This window comes from Mastigoproctus giganteus, chromosome 12 (genome assembly GCF_048544385.1).
Source record: "Mastigoproctus giganteus isolate SK-2022 chromosome 12, ASM4854438v1, whole genome shotgun sequence".
NCBI lineage: Eukaryota > Metazoa > Arthropoda > Arachnida > Uropygi > Thelyphonidae > Mastigoproctus > Mastigoproctus giganteus.
In genome coordinates, this window is record NC_143586.1 from 170,527,557 (window position 1) to 170,547,874 (window position 20,318).

General features: G+C 39.4%; 1 protein-coding gene across 1 annotated transcript in view; it reads right to left on the minus strand.

Annotated features, from left to right (window-relative positions):
- Calr (calreticulin) overlaps window positions 1-20,051 on the minus strand; it is an 81,270-nt gene extending 61,219 nt beyond the window's left edge. The window contains exon 1 of the mRNA XM_090386492.1: window positions 19,863-20,051. Coding sequence (XP_090242618.1) covers window positions 19,863-19,944 — 82 coding nt within the window. The 5' untranslated portion in view covers window positions 19,945-20,051. The remainder of the gene's footprint in view (window positions 1-19,862) is intronic.
- Window positions 20,052-20,318: the final 267 nt, after the last annotated feature.

Genomic DNA, 20,318 nt, shown 5'->3' on the forward strand with positions numbered 1-20,318 from the left:
ATCTAGATGCAAAAAATATTTTAAATAAACATCACATATTTGGCTTTCACAAAAGCTTTTAATACTGTTGCTATAAAAATGGAGCAGTGCAACATTAAGGGCAAGTTCCTGCAATGGATAAAGGAATGCTTGAGACAGAAAACACAGTGTATCAGTGGACACTGCCCTTTGTGGAGTTATGTTATCAGTGCAGCTCCAAAGTTTGGTGCTAGGCTCGTCTTCTGTATCAAGTACAGGACATGATATTGCCAAGGGGAATGTTTTTTTGCGTGCGTGATGTAAGGAAATCAGGAGAACAACTCAGCATTCTTATAGACCTATATGAGAGCTTGAAGGACAGGGTGGATGCTCAATCTAAATTGAGGGGCCCCATTAAGCTCTCAAGCTGCCCACATCAACACCAAAAACTTTCACTTGAACATCACGCAACACAGCTGCAACCCCCAAGGCAAAATGTGCTGGTCCTACAGGAACTAGTAGTTGTCAGTGACTATTGTCACAGAAACAGGGTAAAAAGGATAGGTTGAACAGGACCAGGGTATGTCTACCATGGGCAAAGGTTGTTGATGATATTGTAAAGTAGATATCTTTTAAGGACACAAAGTGATATTATTGTACACACTGGAACTAATGATACTAAGAGTAAAAGATCTGCAGATTTACTCAAGTACAGGTCAATGTTGAAAAAAAAAAAAAAAAAAGTCATGAGTTAGAGTTGAATGTGAAAGTGTCTGCAATTCTGCCCGACACTATACAAGGGAGTATATGATGAGAACCTTGTCAATCAATTCGGCCCTGGAGAGGTTGTGCAAGGCTCAAGCAGTAGAATTTTTCTCAGCCTGGTCTGTGCTTGTTAACAAAAGATTGCTTCTACAGGTATGGGATACACTTAAATAGAAAGGGTGGAATTACATTTGCTGTGCTATTGAGGCAGTTTTAGGGGGGCTGAAAAACTGCTAGCTTGGGGGGGGGGGATTACACAGACTAACAGTAGCTGCTGGCAGAGGTAAGAGCGATTCTTGCACTGCTTCTATTGGAAGCAGCAGCAGCCTGGAAAACAATATGCAGGGGATTTCAGAGACTGCTGGGAGTCTGTTATTTGGTTTTTAAAAGCATTAGCAACTAAGGACATATTGCTCCAGGGATATGGGTGGTAATTTCCTGACATTATCGCATCATCCGTATTTGGTGCTCACGGGCTCGAACCCCGGTCTAAACAAGGAGCATGTCCTACGCACTGCTGCTCCTGCCCACCTAACTACGGAGGCACCGGCTGGGAGTCATTGCAGTACAAGGAAACACATGGGTTGTGTTAGGATAGCTAAGAATAGGAACAGGTGCATGTATATTTGCATATACGCCAATGATAGGAGTTTGGTAAATAAATTTAATGAATGAGGTGTTGGACAAAACATCAAAGGCAGATATTGTTGGGATATCAGAGATGCAGTGTCACACAAATATAGGGAATGCATAACTGGAAAATCAAAAGTGAGAGTAGAAGTGGTTTATAGGCCTAATGACTGATGAGTATAATAAAAAAAAAAACTGTACAGGGAAATAGTGGGCCGGTAAACCTTAGAATTACAATGGGGGAGGGGGATTTTAATTTCCCAGATATTGACTGGAATTTGTGAGTTGGTCACTCACACACTAGCAAGGCTTTTGTGGATTTATTAGATGGTTGTTTTCTACAGCAGCATGTTCTGGAGGCAACTAGAGGGAGTAATATTCTTGATCTGATTATCAATAGTGATTCTTCATAAGGATCTGCAGATAAAGGAACCACTAGGTGGCAGTGATCAGTGTGCTGAAGTGGGATTTACTCAAAGAGGTAACTACCATCAGGTCTGAGACAGCATTTAAATTCTATACAGTGGGACCAACTGATGTTACTAACAGCAAATTCAAAATGGAAAGCATTCAAAGAATTAATCTTGGGTTAAGAAATATTTTTCAAGGTTTAGGCCTAAATGGATGTCAGATGGACTAATGAGACATGTGGCAGAGAAGAAAAATGCATGGGATACATAAATTAATGGGTGACACGGAAGCCTACGATGGATATAAGCTGGTCTGTAATGAAATCACAAAGGAGGTTAGGCAGGAAAAGGCAGATGAAAAATCTTTGGCAAAGGATGCAAAGAAAAATAGCAGAGTTCTTTACATATATAAACTCTAGAAGGAAGGGGATGAATCAGATTGGTCCACTGGATATCAATGATTCAACTTTTGATGATCCTGCTCAGGTGGCTAACAAACTAAATGAGTATTTTGCATCAACATTAACACATAAGGAGTTATTCAGGGTGAGAAATGCCAGAGGTAAACTAAACTGTGATAGTGAGCTAGATGATTTTGTAATAACTGAGAGGAAAGTGGAGGAGAGATTGTTGAGGATAAACATAAAAAAGGCACCTGGGGTGGATGGGATCTATCCAGTTATATTAAAGGAGGCAGCAAAGGAAGTAAGCAAACCCTTAGCCATAATAAGCTCCCTTGGACCCTGGGGAGGTACACATGGACTGGAGATGTGATCCAAATTCACAAAGGAGGATCAAAGGATGACAAGTAATTATATACCTGTTAGTTTAACTTCTGTTCCAGGGAAATTAATGGAGGCACTGGTTAAAGAAGCACTGCCGGACCAATTTGATTGGATACTATGATGCAGTCACAAGAACTGTATGCAGGGAATAACTTTGATATTATATATTTGGATCCTAGAAAGGCTTTCGATACTGTTGCACATGGAAGACTGCTGCTATGGATAAAGGGATGGTTGAGGGGGAGAAGACAGTGGTAATCAATGGACACTGCCCATAGTGGACTAATGTTATTAGTGGAGTCAGTCAGGGTTCAGTGTTGGGTCCATTGTTTTCTGTATTTACAAATGATATTCTTCATCTTCTTTGCCTTTTCCCACATTATATGGGGTCGGCATTAAATGTTCCCAATTCACACCATCTTCTCCTCTAGTTGGATTAACTTCTTAACCGGAACACATCTATTGGTTTTGGCATAGTTTTTCCGACTGGATGCCCTTAATGATGTCAACCATCACCATTTATCCAGGCTTGGGATTTAAGCTGCGGATCTACTAAACCCGCCGCATCCATGTAAATGGAGTAGCTCTTATTCAGTGAAGCTTCCTTGTGATGTCACAATTCAATAATTTTATGCAATTTATGCTGAATTTCTAGTCACCACTGAACAAGCAGTGGCACTGCTGTAGTTCTTTTATTCAAACATCAAAGGCATGTTTCTGCCACCATGAAATACTTCACTCATTCGGCCTATGGACCAAGGTGTCAGCAAATTTTAAAGCTTGCCATTTAAGAAGAACATTTAGAAAGTTAATCTATCAGACTGATATAGAAGGCAAACCAACTGTTCAGGAGTTTTGGGAAATATTTAATATCAGGGATGCAGTGTACATTATTGGTGAGGCATGGAATGAAGTGAAAGTTACATGAATGAAGTGAAAGTTACATGAATGAACAGTGTTTGGAAGAACATTTATTCTGAAGCTGTGCAAGACTTCACTGGTTTTGAAACTTCTGAAGAAGTTCACAGGAAGTTGGTGTCTTTGGCAAGGCAAGTTTTTGATAATCATGATGAGAATGTTAAAGAGCTGCTTGAGTCACACTAACAGCCCTTAACTAATGAAGAATTGGCAGGCATTTAATGAAGAGACCACAGAAGATGAAGACAGGCCCAACAGAACAAAACAGTTTAACAACAAAGAATCTTACGCATGTTTTTAACCATGCCGATGAATTAACAGTCACTGTGGAGAGTTGATTACCTGCCCGATAGTTTTGTCAAGGTAACACGATTCATAAATGATAGTTTGTCTTGTTATTGTGAGATTTATGACACAAAGATTCATGGTGGCAAGCAGATGAAATTAGACTCCAAGAAAAAAAGTAAGAGAACCTCAAAGCTAGTCACAGCAGCTTCAAGTGCTGAGGAGCAATTGTAATAGGAAGAGTAATAAAAAATTTTCTTACGTTTCATTAATCAATTCATAGTATTTTCTAATTATTATTTAGCAATTACAATAAATTATACTGTATCACAGTTTAGTGTACAATAAAATAAGTAATTCCTATTCACATGCCTATACACTTCATATAAATTCAATTTTTTTTTAAGTTGAGCTGGAACATATCTCCCACATAATACATTACTTCAATGGGAAATTATGTCCGATATACGTTGTTTCATTCACGACTTTGAGAGAATTATGAAATACGTATGCTAGGCACCAAACATCTTTGATATTGGAATTAACCAAATTGTGTTCGAGAAAATCTTGCATTGGCCTCTTCTGTTGATTAATTCCTCCAAAATTCTGCCATTGTTATACAACATTCTATCCCAAACTAGTACAGTATATAATACAAAGGGTACTAGGAAAGTTTTGCAATACAGCTTTGTTTATTTAATTTTTTCAAAGTAATTTCCTCTACATTCAATACACCTCTCCATCCTCCGAAACCAATCTTTAAACCAGTTCTGCCAAGTGTCACTAGGGAGTAAAGCACACTCGTTGTCCCAAGACCGTAGAAGGTCCTCATCACTGGAAAACCGCCTCCCTTTTAGCTTCATTTTCACATGCGGGAACAGTGCAAAGTCGCAGGGAGCAAGGTCTGGACTTTAGGGAGGGTGCTCGAGAAGTTTCAGTCCTGTCGTGGTCAAATATTCAGTGCAGGCTTTGGCATGGTCAGCTGGAGCATTATCGTGATGGAGGTACCAGGTGTCCATTCTTGACTTTGGCCGTAGGTTCTTCATAGATCTAATGACTTTAGGCAGGCATTGTTCAGTATACCACTTAGCTGTGACTGTCTTCTGCGTGTCCAAAACGACACGTTCCACAATTCCACTCGATTTGAAAAATACAGCTATCATTTTCTTCTTTACAGATCGGGATTTTCTGACAATTACGGGTGTGTCGTCATCATCAAAGACCCAAACTTTGTTTTGAGCCTTGGTCGGCAGATCGTAATAGTACAGCCAAGTCTCGTCACCTGTCACGATGTTGTTCACATACCGAGATTGTCCCTTATCAAACTTTTTTAACATCTCCCGGCACCAAGTCACACGTCGTGTCATCTGCTCTTCAGTCAGTTGATGCGGCACCCAGAGAGAACAAAGTTTCTTCACGTGCAAATGATTTTGCAGAATCGAACGAATTGCTGGTGCATTTAGGCCCAAAGTATCCTCTATCTGTTGGTAGGTCACTCGCCTGTTTTCGTCAAGCATTTTCCTCACAGCAGTAACGTTTTCCTCTGTAACTGACGTTCTTGGCCTTCCTGGCCTCTCAGAATCCTCCAGAGTGAACATTTTCCCTTTGGAATTCTCTATACCACCTGAATATCGTTGTACGATGTGGACAATCATCTAGTGCAAGAGTCATTTCTTCTAAGCACTGGTCTATGGTTAAACCACACACGAAATTATAACCGCAAAACTGTCCTTAACTCATTTCGTGACCACGATGCCATCGCAAGCACTTTACACTCACTACTAATGAATAACTGAGCCCATCGACTTGGCGCGGCGGCTACTATGCACGTATGAACATGTCTCAACATGCAGCTTCCTGTGATTCATTGTTGCGTCATATTGCAAAACTTTCCTAGTACCCTTTGTATAGTCAATTAATCAGTAAAATCTATTAATTTTGTTAAACTTCGTTGTCAATTAAATTGTACTTTTAACTAAATACATATAACGACTTAGATTACAAATGTAACATAAGTTTAGGGTTATAATTTTATACTGATATTGAAATTTTAATGAAATCATGACTCAGACCAGAGCAGCAAAGCAAAAGGCTCAAGCTAATGGGAGTGCTGTGGCTCAGGGGAGAACTGAGGGCAGTTGCCCCTCTGAATCACAGCCCTTTATTTAAAATGCACTGCTTGCATGATGTTTGTGGAGCAATCGGACATGTTATTGCCATGGGGGGGATGTCTTTGTGTGCACGCGATGCAAGGAGTAACGAAATCATGCGACTACTCAGCATTGTTATGGGCCTATGAGCTTGAAGGACAGGGTGGATGCCCTCGAAGGATCTAAATTGAGGGGCCCACAAAGCTCTCAGCTAACCACATCTGAGAGCTTGCACTTGGTCATCACGTAACACAGCAGCAACCCCCCAAGGCAGAATGCACTGTCCCACAGGAATTAGTAGTTGTTGACTATTGTCAAGGAAACATGCTTTGTAAAAAGGATAGGTGGAACAGGACCAGGGTATGTCTGCCAGGGGCAGAGGTTGATGAAGTTGTAGAGAAGATATCTTTTAAGGGCACAAAAGGTGATATAGTTGAACACATTGGGACTAATGATATTAAGAGTAGGAGACCGGCAGAATTACTTAACAAGTACAGGTAACTGTTGAAAAAAGCCATGAATTAGGGATGAATTTGAAAGTTTCTGTCAATCAATTCGACCCTGGAAAGATTGTGCAAGACTCAAGGGGTAGAATTTTTTTCAGGTTGGTCTGTACTTGTTAACACGAGAGACTGCTTCTACAGGGTTTGGATTTTTTTTTTTTTTTTTTTTTAAGGAGCATTAGCAACTAAAACTAAGGCCATATTGCTCCCAGGATATGCGGTGGTCATTCTCTGACCTTTCCGCATCCTCCATATGTGGTGGGCACAGGCTCGAACCACAGTCTAATCAAGAAGCGTGTGCTATGCACTGCTGCTCCTACCCACCTGGCTACAGAGGAGCCTGCTTCTACAGGGATGGGATACACTTAAATAGAAAGGGTGCAAGAATGTTTGCTGATGCTATCGACGCAGTGTTAGGTGGGTCGGAAAACTGCTAGCTTGGGTGGGGGGGGGAGGAAATACAAGGACTAATAGATTAACAGTAGCCAATGGCAAAGGTGATTCTTGCACTGCTATTGGAATGAGCAGCAGCCTGGAAAACAAGATTTACATTTGATGAATTTGAGGTATTGCTCAAAACATCAAAGGCAGATATTGTTGGGATATCAGAGATGTGGTATCACACAGATATAAGGAATGCAGAACTGGAATTTTGGGAGTACAATGTGTACAGAAAGGATAGGAAGGGAGGAGGAGTTATGCTATTAGTAAGAAACAAAATCCAAGGAAGTAAAACCAGTCGACATCGCTGTACAGTGCAGTGTCGACTCAGTTTGGTGTGACATAAACATTGGGAGATCAAAATTGAGGAGTGTGCTATAGGCCTAATGACTCTGAGTATAATAAGAAACTGTACAGGGAAATAGTGGTCCAATAAATTAGAGTCTTATAATGGGGGATTTTAATTTCTCAGATATTGACTGGAATTTGTGGGGTGGCCACTCACACACTAGCAAGGCTTTTGTGCATTTATTGGACGATTGTTTTCTACATCAGCTTGTTCGGGAGGCAACTAGAGGGAGTAATACTCTTGATTTGATTATCAGTAGTTATTCTTCATGCATTAAGAATCTGCAGATAAATGAACCACTAGGTGGCAGTGATCACAGTGTGCTGAAGTGGGATTTACTCTAAGAGGTAACTACCATTAGGGGTAAAGGGAAGGGTTATTGCTTTTGTAAAGGCGACTATGATGGGCTGAGACAGTATTTAAATTCTATACAGTGGGGCCAACTGATGATGTTACCAACAGCAAATTCAAAATGGGAAGCATTCAAAGAACTTATCTTGGAAGCTAATAGGCTTTACATACCAACTAAGAAATATTGTTCAAGGTTTAGGCCTAAATGGATGTCAGATGAGCTAATGAGACATATAGCAGAGAAGAAAATGCATGGGATACATACAAATTAACATGTGACACAGAAGCCTATGATAGATACAAGTTGATCTGTAACCTAAATGGATGTGGACCCAATTCCGGACACCTGTGCCAGCCAAATCCTCTGCTTGCACTTTCACAATGGTGAGACTGTTAGTAATCCTGGGTATAACCTCCACGCACAAGTACATTGTGGATGACCACCCAGGTGTGAACCAACGTAAGCAGGGGTCGAGGTGTGGCACCCTCACCACACGGAGGAACGCCGCTCCTCTATGTTACCAGGCAGTACTAGGTGGTAGATGACTCTCATCAACCGGTGCAATACCACCACTTTGCTTATTGGAGGCTTGAAGTGGTGGAACCCATGTTTAGTTTCTAGAGCTAAGTTCCGGTCAACCCTTCCCTATCTCTTCCATCATGCAGTATTATTGATGACTTTTGAGGTTATGATGAACATCGTGGCGAGATCCAATATTCTATACATTTCGAGGGTACAGCTCTAAAACGGTGTTCGCAGGCCGGACGCAAGTGTATAATCTTGCGTGATTATACAACTAGTGTATAATCTTGCTACCTCTACTCTACCAGAGTGACTGGAGGGAGTCAGCAGTGTGTATGCGGGGAGCATTGTCGAGGCCACATTATATCAAGGTTATATTCTTACCATGTGTACACCATATCCAAAAATTTCATTACTTCATACAGCATGTCCCACCCACTTTTTCTTACTATTAAATAAACCAATTGAATTGTCAAACTAACAGAGCAAGCGTATCTGAAAAGATCTAAACCTCTCAAGTACTTCCTAATTCATTTCACAAATATACGTAGTCTCAATCCAATCTCAATGATGTCCATTTCCACTTGCAGTCTGCCAAACCCCATTTACTTTTTTCGACAGAATCTCAGTTATCGGTTGATTCAACTACTGCTCATCTCAGATGCCCAAATTATTTGCCGTACGATTCCTTTCGCCTCAAAGGTGATACTTGTGCATATGTCCATTCTGATATTCACTGTCAGAGACTTGGCAATTTGGAATCTCCTCTGGCTTAAAATATCTCTACCTCATTGGGTCAAATTCATCTGTTGTCTCTACCATTCTCCCAACTCCACTAATCACTTGGAGCTCTTTGACTTCCTCTCTTTGCAACTTGACTTTCTCCAGTCCAACTTTCCTAACAGTGAGGTAATTTTAATGATCACAACACCAGCTGGCTTCCGTTTTCTAGTCAAACTAACCCAGCTGTTCCGAGATGCTGAGGGTTTTACAATTACTAATGACCTTGCAAAGATTGTTCATTTACCTACAAGAATACCAGACAATCCTAATCATACAGTCCATACCTTGATCTTTTTCTCACAAGCAACTGTTCTAAGTACACGGCCAAAGTGAGAGGTCCTTTAGGCACTTCAGATCACAACTTGGTGATTGTCTCTTCTTCAATGGAACCTCTATCTCATAGCTATTCCCAACCTCGTGTTGTTTGGCATTACAAGAATGCAAAATGGGATGACCTGCGAGACTTCTTTTCTTCTTTTCCTTGGTCGGATTACTGTTTCAAAACTTCTGATGTCAACGTTTGCTCAGATCGTGTCAGTGAAATTATTCTTGCAGGAATGGAATCCTTTATCCCACACTCCACTTTAAAATCTCGTCCTTTATCTAAACCTTGGTTTTCCAATAAATGTGCTAAGGCTGTTCAAGAGAAGAATGTTGCACATCGTAATTGGCTTGTTTCTAATTCTTCGGTTTCATTTTCTGGCTACACCAAAGTTCACAACAATTGTAAAGCAGTTATTAATCGGTCCAAACTAGAGTTTGAACAGGCTAAGAGTAGAAAACTTGCTTCTTGCCCTAATGGTAGCCGAGCATTCTGGTCTCTTGCCAAAGCTATTGGCTGCAACTTTTGCCCATCTTTGTATAAACCAGATGGTTCTGTTGTCACTACAGCCAAAGATAAAGCTGACTGGCTAGAACCTCATTTTTCTTCCAACTCGTGTATTAATGATATTGGTAAAAGACATCCCACCATTCCCAATATGCTCCATTCAATGCCTCCTGTGGTCTTCCGTCAAAAGGATTTTGACGAATCTTGATGCTTATAAAGCTCCAGGTCCCGATAGTATTTCTCCACTTGTTCTCAAAACCCGTGGTCCTGAACTTACTCCTATTCTTTGCCGCCTTTTTTCACTTTTTTATTCCAAAGCTGTTTTTCCTTTTGCTTGGAAATTTGCTCATATCCAGCGAGTTCCTAAAAAGGTTGACAAGTCTCTCCCATCCAATTATTGTCCCATTGCAATTACTTCTACTCTTTCTAAAGTAATTAAGAAATCAATTAACCGCCAACTCTTAAACTACCTAGAAACCTTCCGTCTGATCAACGATCACCAGTATGGATTCCGTCAGTGTCGATCCACTTATTCTGGTTTATGTTACCCATTTATGGGCTAATTCAATGGAAAGGTTCGGTGAAACACAAGTAGTTGCTCTTGACATCTCAAAGGCTTTCGATCGTGTTTGGCATAAAGGTCTTCTAAACAAGCTTCCATCTTATGGTTTGCCAACTGTTTTTAGTAATTGGTTATCCAGTTTTCTCTCTGATATTAACTGAGGGTGATGGTAGATGGCTCTCTGTCTTCTAACTTCTCCAGTAATGCCGGTGTCTCCCAAGGTTCAGTTCTTTTCTTCTTGTATATTAATGACCTTCTTCCACTATGTATATAAAGTGCTTAGCATCATAATACACAGCCATTTCTGTATAAACAGAAAATTTTTAAGGTGGCATCGTTTTAGGTTATATCTCATATTGTGAATACCTTCACAACGAGTTGCCATGATATTGCACTACTTCGAATAAGTAACGCTTCACCTAAGGAGAAGACTAGTGTTACTTATTCTCAGATAGGTACCACCACCCAGACAGCACTGTTTCAGGGCTATTTGGCCCTTCGTCAGTGAGTGGGTAGGTACCCAAGTGATGCAATGATGGCAAAAACAGTTATGAAGTATAACTCCACAATATGAGAGATGCCTGATGGTGTATGATGTATTTAGACTAAGGCGCATTTAGGGCTAGAGCCTCAAGCTGCGAACAATTTTAGACTATGTATATAAAGTGCTTAGCATCATAATACACAGCCATTTCTGTATAAACAAAAAATTTTTAAGGTGGCATCGTTTTAGGTTATATCTCATATTGTGAATACTTTCACAACGAGTTGCCATGATATTGCACTACTTCGAATAAGTAACGCTTCACCTAAGGAGAAGACTAGTGTTAAATAAGTAACAGTGTTGAATAAGTAACGCTTCACCTAAGGAGAAGACTAGTGTTAAATAAGTAACACTAGTCTTCTCCTTAGGTGAAGCGTTACTTATTCGAAGTAGTGCAATATCATGGCAACTCGTTGTGAAGGTATTCACAATATGAGATATAACCTAAAACGATGCCACCTTAAAAATTTTCTGTTTATACAGAAATGGCTGTGTATTATGATGCTAAGCACTTTATATACATAGTCTAAAATTGTTCGCAGCTTGAGGCTCTAGCCCTAAATGCGCCTGACCTTCTTCCATTGACTGGAAATCCTATCCGTAGTTTTGCTGATGATAGCACATTGCATTTTGAGAAACCTTGCCCTGCTCAATCAGCTTCAATTTCTCAAAAATCTGCTACCAATTTCTTAAATTGCCATTCTTCAGGTAATTCTCCAGTGGGGCAAAGTCAACTTAGTTGATTTCAACCCTTCTAAAACTCAGTCTTGTCTTATATCTCGCAAAAAGGATTCTTCTGCTCCTTTGCTTATCTTTATTGACACTGATTTCTAGGCAGAATGATATATCTCTTTTGGGGATTACCATGACTTCTAATCTCTCTTGGCACAAGCACCTTACTAATATTGCTTCTGCATCTAAAAAACTTGGTTTTCTCTTTCGCTCACGGAGTTACTTTTCTTCCAAATAGCTGCTCACTCTATAAATCCCAAATCTGCCCTGCCATTGAATATTGTTCCCACATCTGGGGTGGTTCCCCCAAAACCTCTCTCAGGCTGCTTGATTCCATTCAGAAGAGGGCAGTTAGGTTAATTAAATGATTCATCTCTAACAGGGTCTCTCCACTCACTGTCTCATAAACATACTGTTTCTGCTGCATGCCTCTTCTACAGATACTTCCATGGGCACTGTTCTTCTGAATTGGCTTCTATAATTACCGCCCTTTCTTTCAAAACAGTCCGAACACGTGCCGCCACCAGCCAACATCTATTTACTGTCCAACTTCAAACTCGCAGAACCAACTTTTCCTTTCTTCCTCGTTTATTCATTCAACTGCCGTTTTCTGGAACAACCTTCCTTCGTACTTATTTCCAGAAAATTACAGTCTACAGAAGTTCAAGTCCAATGTCAACAAATATCCCCCTTTCGTCTTCTCAAGCTCCAATCCAAGCACGGTACTAAGGACTATTGGTTCTAATACCTCTCTTGTTTGGGGTTTACATAAAAAAAAGTCCAAACATGCACTAGGTGTTTTTGTGGTGCATTGCGAGTGGAATGATAGCTACGCCAAGAGTTATTATTAATAGCCATATGGTGCAAGGAAGCCTAAGGCTGCACCAGGGGAGAAAAAAAAAAAAAAAAAAACAATATCCAGCTCAGGACCCTGGGTGTTCCAAGCCCATATTCACCAGTTTTGAGCCTCCGGGGTTCTTTGTTTACATTCACTGTGCCATGTTTGTTTCATTGTAAATTTTCCCTCAATTGTTAACAGGTTACACAGTGTTATTTCTCATTAATAATAATTTTTGTGTAACCATGAGCTCTAAGCGTAGGATAGTTTCTGTGCCGGGGTGGGGGGCAAAAAGAGTAAAACACTAACAATTAAGAAGAAAACGGATGTGATCGTCACATGGAATCTGGTGAGCATCAGTTGGATGTGTGTGTAAGGCACTGAGTTTATCACCTTCTACTGTATCAACGATTATGAACAATGTCAATAAAATAAAGTGCACACATACAGGGATAACAAGTGTGTCATCCTCCAGAACTTATTCATGCAGTGAGACAATGGAAAAATTGTTAGTGTTGTGGGTTGATGATATGAACCAAAATAACATTCCTGTTACACAGGTGGTAATTCTGGACAAGGCAAAAATTGCTTTTTGACAATAAGTGAAGAGTCTGGTAGCACTGAAACACTTACAGCCAGCAAAAGATGGTTTCATCAGTTTAAAAACTGTTGTAAAATTCACAATGTGAGAGTGTCTGGCGAGGCTGCTAGTGCTGACGTTGCAGTTGTGGAAGAGCATCCTTCCGAATTTAAATGCCTACTAGACGAAGGCAACTACCACCCTTATTTAGTTTTTAATGTGGACAAAACGGGTAGTGGAGTCATCACTTGAGCAAACACTTACTCAAGTGATGACTCCACAGGACCAAAGTAAAAACACTACTCCCATTTCACCCCTCTGTTCATTCCAAATACCTGTCCAGCTGAGCCTTAAATTTATTTAGGCTATCAACGTCCACAACAAAAGATGGAAGTCTATTCCACCAATCAACTACCCACTGGGTAAAGGCAAACTTCTGCACATCTATTCTACAACTATCTTCCCTCAATTTGAATTTATGCCCCCTCAGGTGCTTATTCTGAGCAAGAGGAAGAATCCCATCAGCAGTGAGCATGCTCAAACCATTCAAGGCTTTATACACCTCAATCAGAGGTGTATAAAGATTAGTGTCTGGAGACTAGCACCTAGCAGGTGCCTAGTCTCCAGACACTAATCTGCAACACTTAAGCCTTTCTTTGTAAGAGCAACCCTTCGTTCCATTCACTAATCTTGCTGCCCTTCTCTGTACTTGTTCCAACAACTCTACATCCTTCTTAAAATGAGGCCTCCAGACCTGAATACAGTACGCAAGGTGTGGCCTGACCATTGCCTTACACAAGGGGATAATCACCACCTTATCCCTGCTAGAAAAATTCCTATACAGTAATACCCCAACTCTGATTTATGCGGTTCTCGATTTTTTTTGTTTTGCAACAATCCGCCCACTATCTTCAAGGATGTTTTTCATATGCTATTGATATACAGTGCGACGGCGGAGAGTGAAAGATGAACAAAATTTAACTTTGCTGCAGCATGAGCTGCACACAAGAATTTGCATTCCAACTGTCATATTTATATGTGTACGTTCGAATTCTTGCTCAACTTTTGTCGGAAATTACATCGTTTTCACGAAGAAAAAAAAAAAAAAAAAAACTTTCCAGACTTTAAGGTTTCCAAAGACCGACTGACAGTGATGGTTGGCGGGAATGTAGCTGGTGACTGCAAGTTAAAACCTCTAAATCTATCGCTCCAAAAACCCAAGAGTTTTAAAAAATATATCTAAAATTAGCTTACCAGTGATTTGGAAATCAAATCATCAAAGCTTGGGTGACAGCCTCTGTTTGGGATTGGTTTGGTCACCACTTCATACCCGAAGTCAAACGTTTATTGCAAGTCTAAACAGATTCCATTTAAAGTGATGCTTCTTATTGAAAATGCACCTGGTCACCCTCCTGCCACCCTAATTAATTTCGACCCATGTGTGATAGTTGTGTTTTTGCCTCCAAACACAACCAGTTTCTTCAACTGATGGACCAGGGAGTCATCAAAACATTCAAGACCTACTACACGATGCATTCGTTTGCACGTCTCAATAAAGCTGAGGCAAAATACTGAGATACGTTTAAGACTTTTGGAAACAATTCAATGTTTTAGATGCCGTAAGAATTATTGAAGAATCTTGGGATGAAATTCACAAAAAAACATTGAATGGTGCCTGGAAGAAACTTTGTCAATTTTTTTTTTTGTCCATTCAAAAATGAGATGAAAACAATGCCAGAAACTGATCATGTCGCTCATGTGATAGAAGTTGTTAATCTTGCCAGGCAATTAGATTTGGAAGTCAATGGTGATGACGTTAACGAGCTGTTGGATTCACATAGTCAGGAGCTGACAATGAATGAGCTCATAGAGATGTGAGCAAAACGTCACTGAAGTATCCGACATTTCAGACCCAGTTCCACCAGAAAAGCACATGACAATTGGAAGCTTGACAGAAGGTCTCAGCTCAATTGAAAAGAGATTAAAAATTTTAGAAAACAGACTCCAACGAAGAATGCGTTATAGCTACAAAGGGAAAAAAAAAATTATTGGCTTGCTATGAAGAAATTGTGTGAAAAAAAGAAGGCGCTGTGTCGTCAGACGAATGTTAGATTTTATGAAGCCATCGACATTTTTTACGTAACTCATTTTTTAATAGATATATTTTGTATTAATATGTATAAAGAACTGCAATTTTATTAAATATTTTTCTAAACTAGTGTTTTTGTTAGTCCTTGGTCCCAATTAAACAAAATTTATATGTATTTATATGCAAAGTTGTACCCCAACTTATGCGATTTTTGTCGGACCCACCTATCGCATAACTTCGGGATATAACTGTATATCATTGACAAGACACCATGAGCTACTATTGCAGACCGTCTGCACTGATCAGAAAACTTCATATCTGCTTGCACAATTACCCCCTGGTCCTTATTCTCTACCACTGTCAGTGTAGTACCAGAGTTGATATGTTACTCCTTTCCATATGTAGTACTTTACAATTGTCAATGTTAAAAGCTTCATTTGCCACCTCTCAGCCATCGGCTCAACTTTTGTAGATCCTGTTGCAGCAGCGTACTGTCATTTGTGTCCTTAACTACCCTGCCAACCTCCGTATCATCTGCAAACTTGGTCATACAAGACTCCCCTTTAACAAAACCATGCTGTGTCCAAGCTAAAGATTTGCTTACCTCTTTTGCAACTCCTTTGACTATAACTGGATAGATCACATCAGCTCCAGGTGCTGTTGTCGTTGGGTTTTAGGAGCATTGGCGACTAAAGCAAGTTGTTCCATGTACATTGTCTGTAAATTGCTGTGTTCTGAGGTCGATTTTCTGTTTGCTGGACAAAAAATCGAAAGTTCAGTACATGGGAGAAAAAACCATGCCACCCTTGCCTGAGACCAACTAACTCAGCCACATTCTGAAAAAGACCCATAAAAATTCCTTCCATCCACCAATGGGATTCGAACTCAGGTCTTTTCGACTTAGTGGAGGAGACAGCGATCCCACTAACTGCACTACCCACTACGGAACTCCAGTTTGCCTTATTATATTTAGCCTACCAGCAACCTGAACAGGATCAAGTGATACCATTCATATACCCCTGGGGGCTGTGCTGGATATCATTATTCTTCTCTTTTTTGGTGATTTTTCACTCTCTCAAGGTAACTCAGAATTCTTTTATTTTGGCTGGTGAAACAAAAGCCTCAGGCTTCCTTGTACCATATCGCTAATGATAATAATATCAGGTGGGGCAATGCAGTTCATCCCTTTCATTCTAGTATTAGCATCACAAAAGAATCCTTTTACATTCTTAATGAAAGACTTTAGATTAATATTAGCAAACGATGCAAAGAATCAAGCTTATACAGAATCAGTAAAAAAAAAAAAACTATTCAATTTTATCCACTTCCGTAACACCAGATGGAAGTTTTTTTCCTATATTCAATCACTCCTGCCAAAGGAGTTTTTTGCTCTTCTACCCTATAACCTACATGCACTATGAGAAAGTGTAATGACACTACCAACATTCAATTTATACTCACTTTAATTCCTTAAAACACTTATCTCCTCACAGGTGGTTAGTTTCAACTCAAATTTGCATAATTGGAGTTTTCCACGGGTAAATGTACCTACCCTTTTGTGTCGTTAATTAATCTTGTTCTCTGCTGTCATTCCAAAAGATCCACACCTTAAAATAAGACTTCCAGACCTGCATGCAGTATTCTAGATAAAGCCTAACCATCATCTTATACATGATAATCACCCCCTCGTCCATACTGGCAATTTGCTTATGTATCACTGACAAAACCCCATCAACTGTCCTGCTAGGACAGTTCATGGGGTTTTGATATTAATAATTTTCATCCCAACTCAATACTTATTTTTACCTAAATATCATGGTAGTCCCCACTGTGTTGGGACTACCTCGTCCATATTGTATTAGAAAGTGCTAATTTCATTTCATTCCTTTTTGGCCTTTCACTTTTCTTCCACTACTATGGACAAGTATAGAAACAATTCCTGATACTTGGTCAGGTGTAGCCCCCTGATAAAATACCTGATCATGTATCAATATTTATTTCAGCTGACATCAGATCAAGCTTATTTGCCTTACCTATATTTGACCATTTAATAAAAATGGTTCCCTCTCATATCTGATGACAGATATACTATTAATTTTATTAGTATTTTGTTGTACTAATTTTACTTTAGTCCCTCACTCCATATTGGCTTGGCAATTCAGCTCAATTTACTTAATTCATCATAACCTCAAGGACATTAACATTCTTTCACTAATGTACTATTCTTTTTCTACTTTATTCACTAATGGATGTGTAACGGTCACATCCATTTATGCATACTTAATTTAATACAAAACATCACATTGGGCTAACTGTTATCTTGTCTGTTTGATATTAAATTTAAGTATAGATAGCCACAATGTTTATAATTTGGACCTAGTTAAACAATCGGAACAGATAGCCTTACTAATTATTGATTGGATATATCGAGTGGTGCCAGCCCTCAAAAAAGTGCCATTCAAATATCCAATAATTGTCAATTAACCTCAATCATTATTTTATTCTATAGCTAACTATATATTTATTTCTAGGGAATAGCAAAGTAAACCAGCACAGGCCATCTTAAGTCTTTACAGGTTCTTTTTGCCTAATGGTCCGCTTTGTACTTTTTTATGCTCAAGTTTTAATATTACATCTGCTCTTGGGTCTAAAGACTCACTTTGAGCACCATATGGTACAAATTACACTATCTACATGTGCCCCAAACCTTTAAGTGAACTGGTGTGTTCACTACTACCAGCTTCAATGCTCAGCCCATTGTTCTCTTCTGTATTAATGTTAATGATGAAAGGAAATCAAGCTTAGCATGTCTGACACTAATCAGGATATGCTTCTACAAGATCTAGAAAAATTAGGCAGATGGACTGAGAAGTAGCAATTAATGTGGAAATGCAAGGTACTGCAAATAAGTGTAATTTACCACGTCAAGTCACATATGAATATAAAATACTGTTAAGTCACTATGTTGTGGGGTTTTTAGACACATCAACGACTAAGGCAATATTGCTCCGTGTATATTGTTTGTAAATTCCGTGTTCTGAGGTAGATTTTCTGATTGCTGGAAAATCAGAGTTTCCGGGAGAAAAAACTATGCTGCCGGAGTTATTTGGTTTTTAGGAGGATTAGCAACTAAGGCCATACTGCTCCGGGGATATGCAGTAGTCATTCCCTGACCTTTCCGCATCCTCCGTATTTGGTGGTCACGGGCTCTAACCCCGGTCTAATCAAGAAGCATGTGCTACACACTGCTGCTCCTGCTCACCTGGCTATGGAGGCACCCCATGCCTGAGACCAACTAACTCAGCCACACAACATGATTTCAAACTCTGGTCTTTTCCACTAGGATGTGGAGAGGATTGTGATCCTACCAACTATACTAACCCCGAGGGCTTGTCATTATGTGGTACCATACTCAGGGGAGTGGAGAATGCAAGTAAGGGGAGTGGAGAATGCAAGCATGGGGTAACTAAGCACAGAGACAAAGTTCTCTGAGCAATGCAGGGGGAGGAATTTTTTCAGCAAGGATGTGGATCTGATGCAATGGACAAAGAGAGGTGCAATGAGATTAACAAGGGGAACAAAAGGATACTCTTAACAAAAGAGCTTCAGTTCTGAAAATGGAAGCAAACTGAGTTACTTAAGGCCTTCAATGAATTGAATAAGCTCAAACCAAATTGATGCAGGAAAAAATTTGCCTGCAGCTAGTAGGCACATTACTATTATAAAAAACTATTTGTGGAAGTGGGTAGTTTGATTTTTTTTTTTTTGATTTGGTAATTGTTGGCGCATCGGCTTCTGTGGCCATATTGCACCTCCCAAGGTTTTTGCAGTACTTTGATCCAAGCCCGAGGCGGGAATCGAACCCGCGACCTTTGGGTTGCCGGGCAGGTACTTTACCCACTCGGCTAGCCCGGTCGGCGTGGGTAGTTTGAATTAAAGGAACAATAATCTATCAGATTGGAGTGATATGGTAGAGGGTATTTTTTGGTGATGCTGTACTCGCTTTTTTGCATAATTTTTCACTACTAATACACATATGCAGAATTCTTATATTCTGCCATCCAGAATATTAATAATTTTTGCTCCTACATTATGGCACATACCTTACTATATAAAAATACCCTGATTAATGTTGCTAAGCGCATCTGGTCAACATGTTTGTTTTCGCCATTTACTGAATAGAAAATTATCAGGGCAAAATTTCTGTTCGACCGTATACCTCCATAATAAATGATATCTAATACACCAACCCAATAATTAACGGCTTTAAAACAACATATATAACATTAAACTCATCCATCACAGCAGCGCTCTCAGCTTTTCAATCACGAAAAACATCAAAATCAGTAAGATGGCAATGACTAATATTTTTTGTGAATTTAATTAAAATACTGCCCCAATTTAATAAAATTACAAAATTTTCAGGGAATTACTTGTGAAAAATCATTAAAGGGGTGTGTGTGCGTGTTTTTTAATAGTCATAAAACAGAAACATGAAATATGTGATATCTGTTTTCCCTTCGATTTATACAAAGACTTAGATTTTCACTCAACAAATGACTATAATGCAATCGATTGGGAAGAAATAGAATAATCTCCCTCTCTCTTTAACCGCGAGAAATATTTAATTTCCACTCACTCCCGGTAACAAGTTATTCGCAAAAACGGCGACTGTTTCAAGAGAAATTCATTGTACAGCGCGAAACAAAATGAAGAAAATACACATTTAATTATTACTTTATTAGAACGACAGTTAATTCCAATTTTCCTTGTTCCACTAGTTATTAATTAAAATAAAACTTTTTTAAAAAAATAATAAAAACACTAATAAGCTTACCATCAGCAAACTCTTCTTTGAAGTAAATAGTTGGTTCTGATAATACTGTAACAATAAATGAAAAAAGAAATATTCGCCTCATATTTATTTTTACTTGAGATTGGTAGCAAGCGGACACACCAAAACCACAATTCGCAAAAACCAAACGATCTAGCGTTGCCTGTCACAGAATAAATGTGAATCTGCTAGCCACGTGGTGGTCGACAGCTGGAGCTCTATGATTGGTTAAGATTCTCCCTCCAATCGCTACTCACCACGCCGAAAGTGATTCACGTGGAAACATAACAGCTCTTTACGTGTAGGAAAGAAATCGAGCTGCGTTGCGTGTCTCTGAATGCTTGCTTTACGGTACTGCAGAAATGTATAGTGGCTCTGTAAACTATTATACGATACCAGGTATAATTACCACAATAATAAATATAATTAAGTTCGCTTTTTTTGTACAATAATATGATA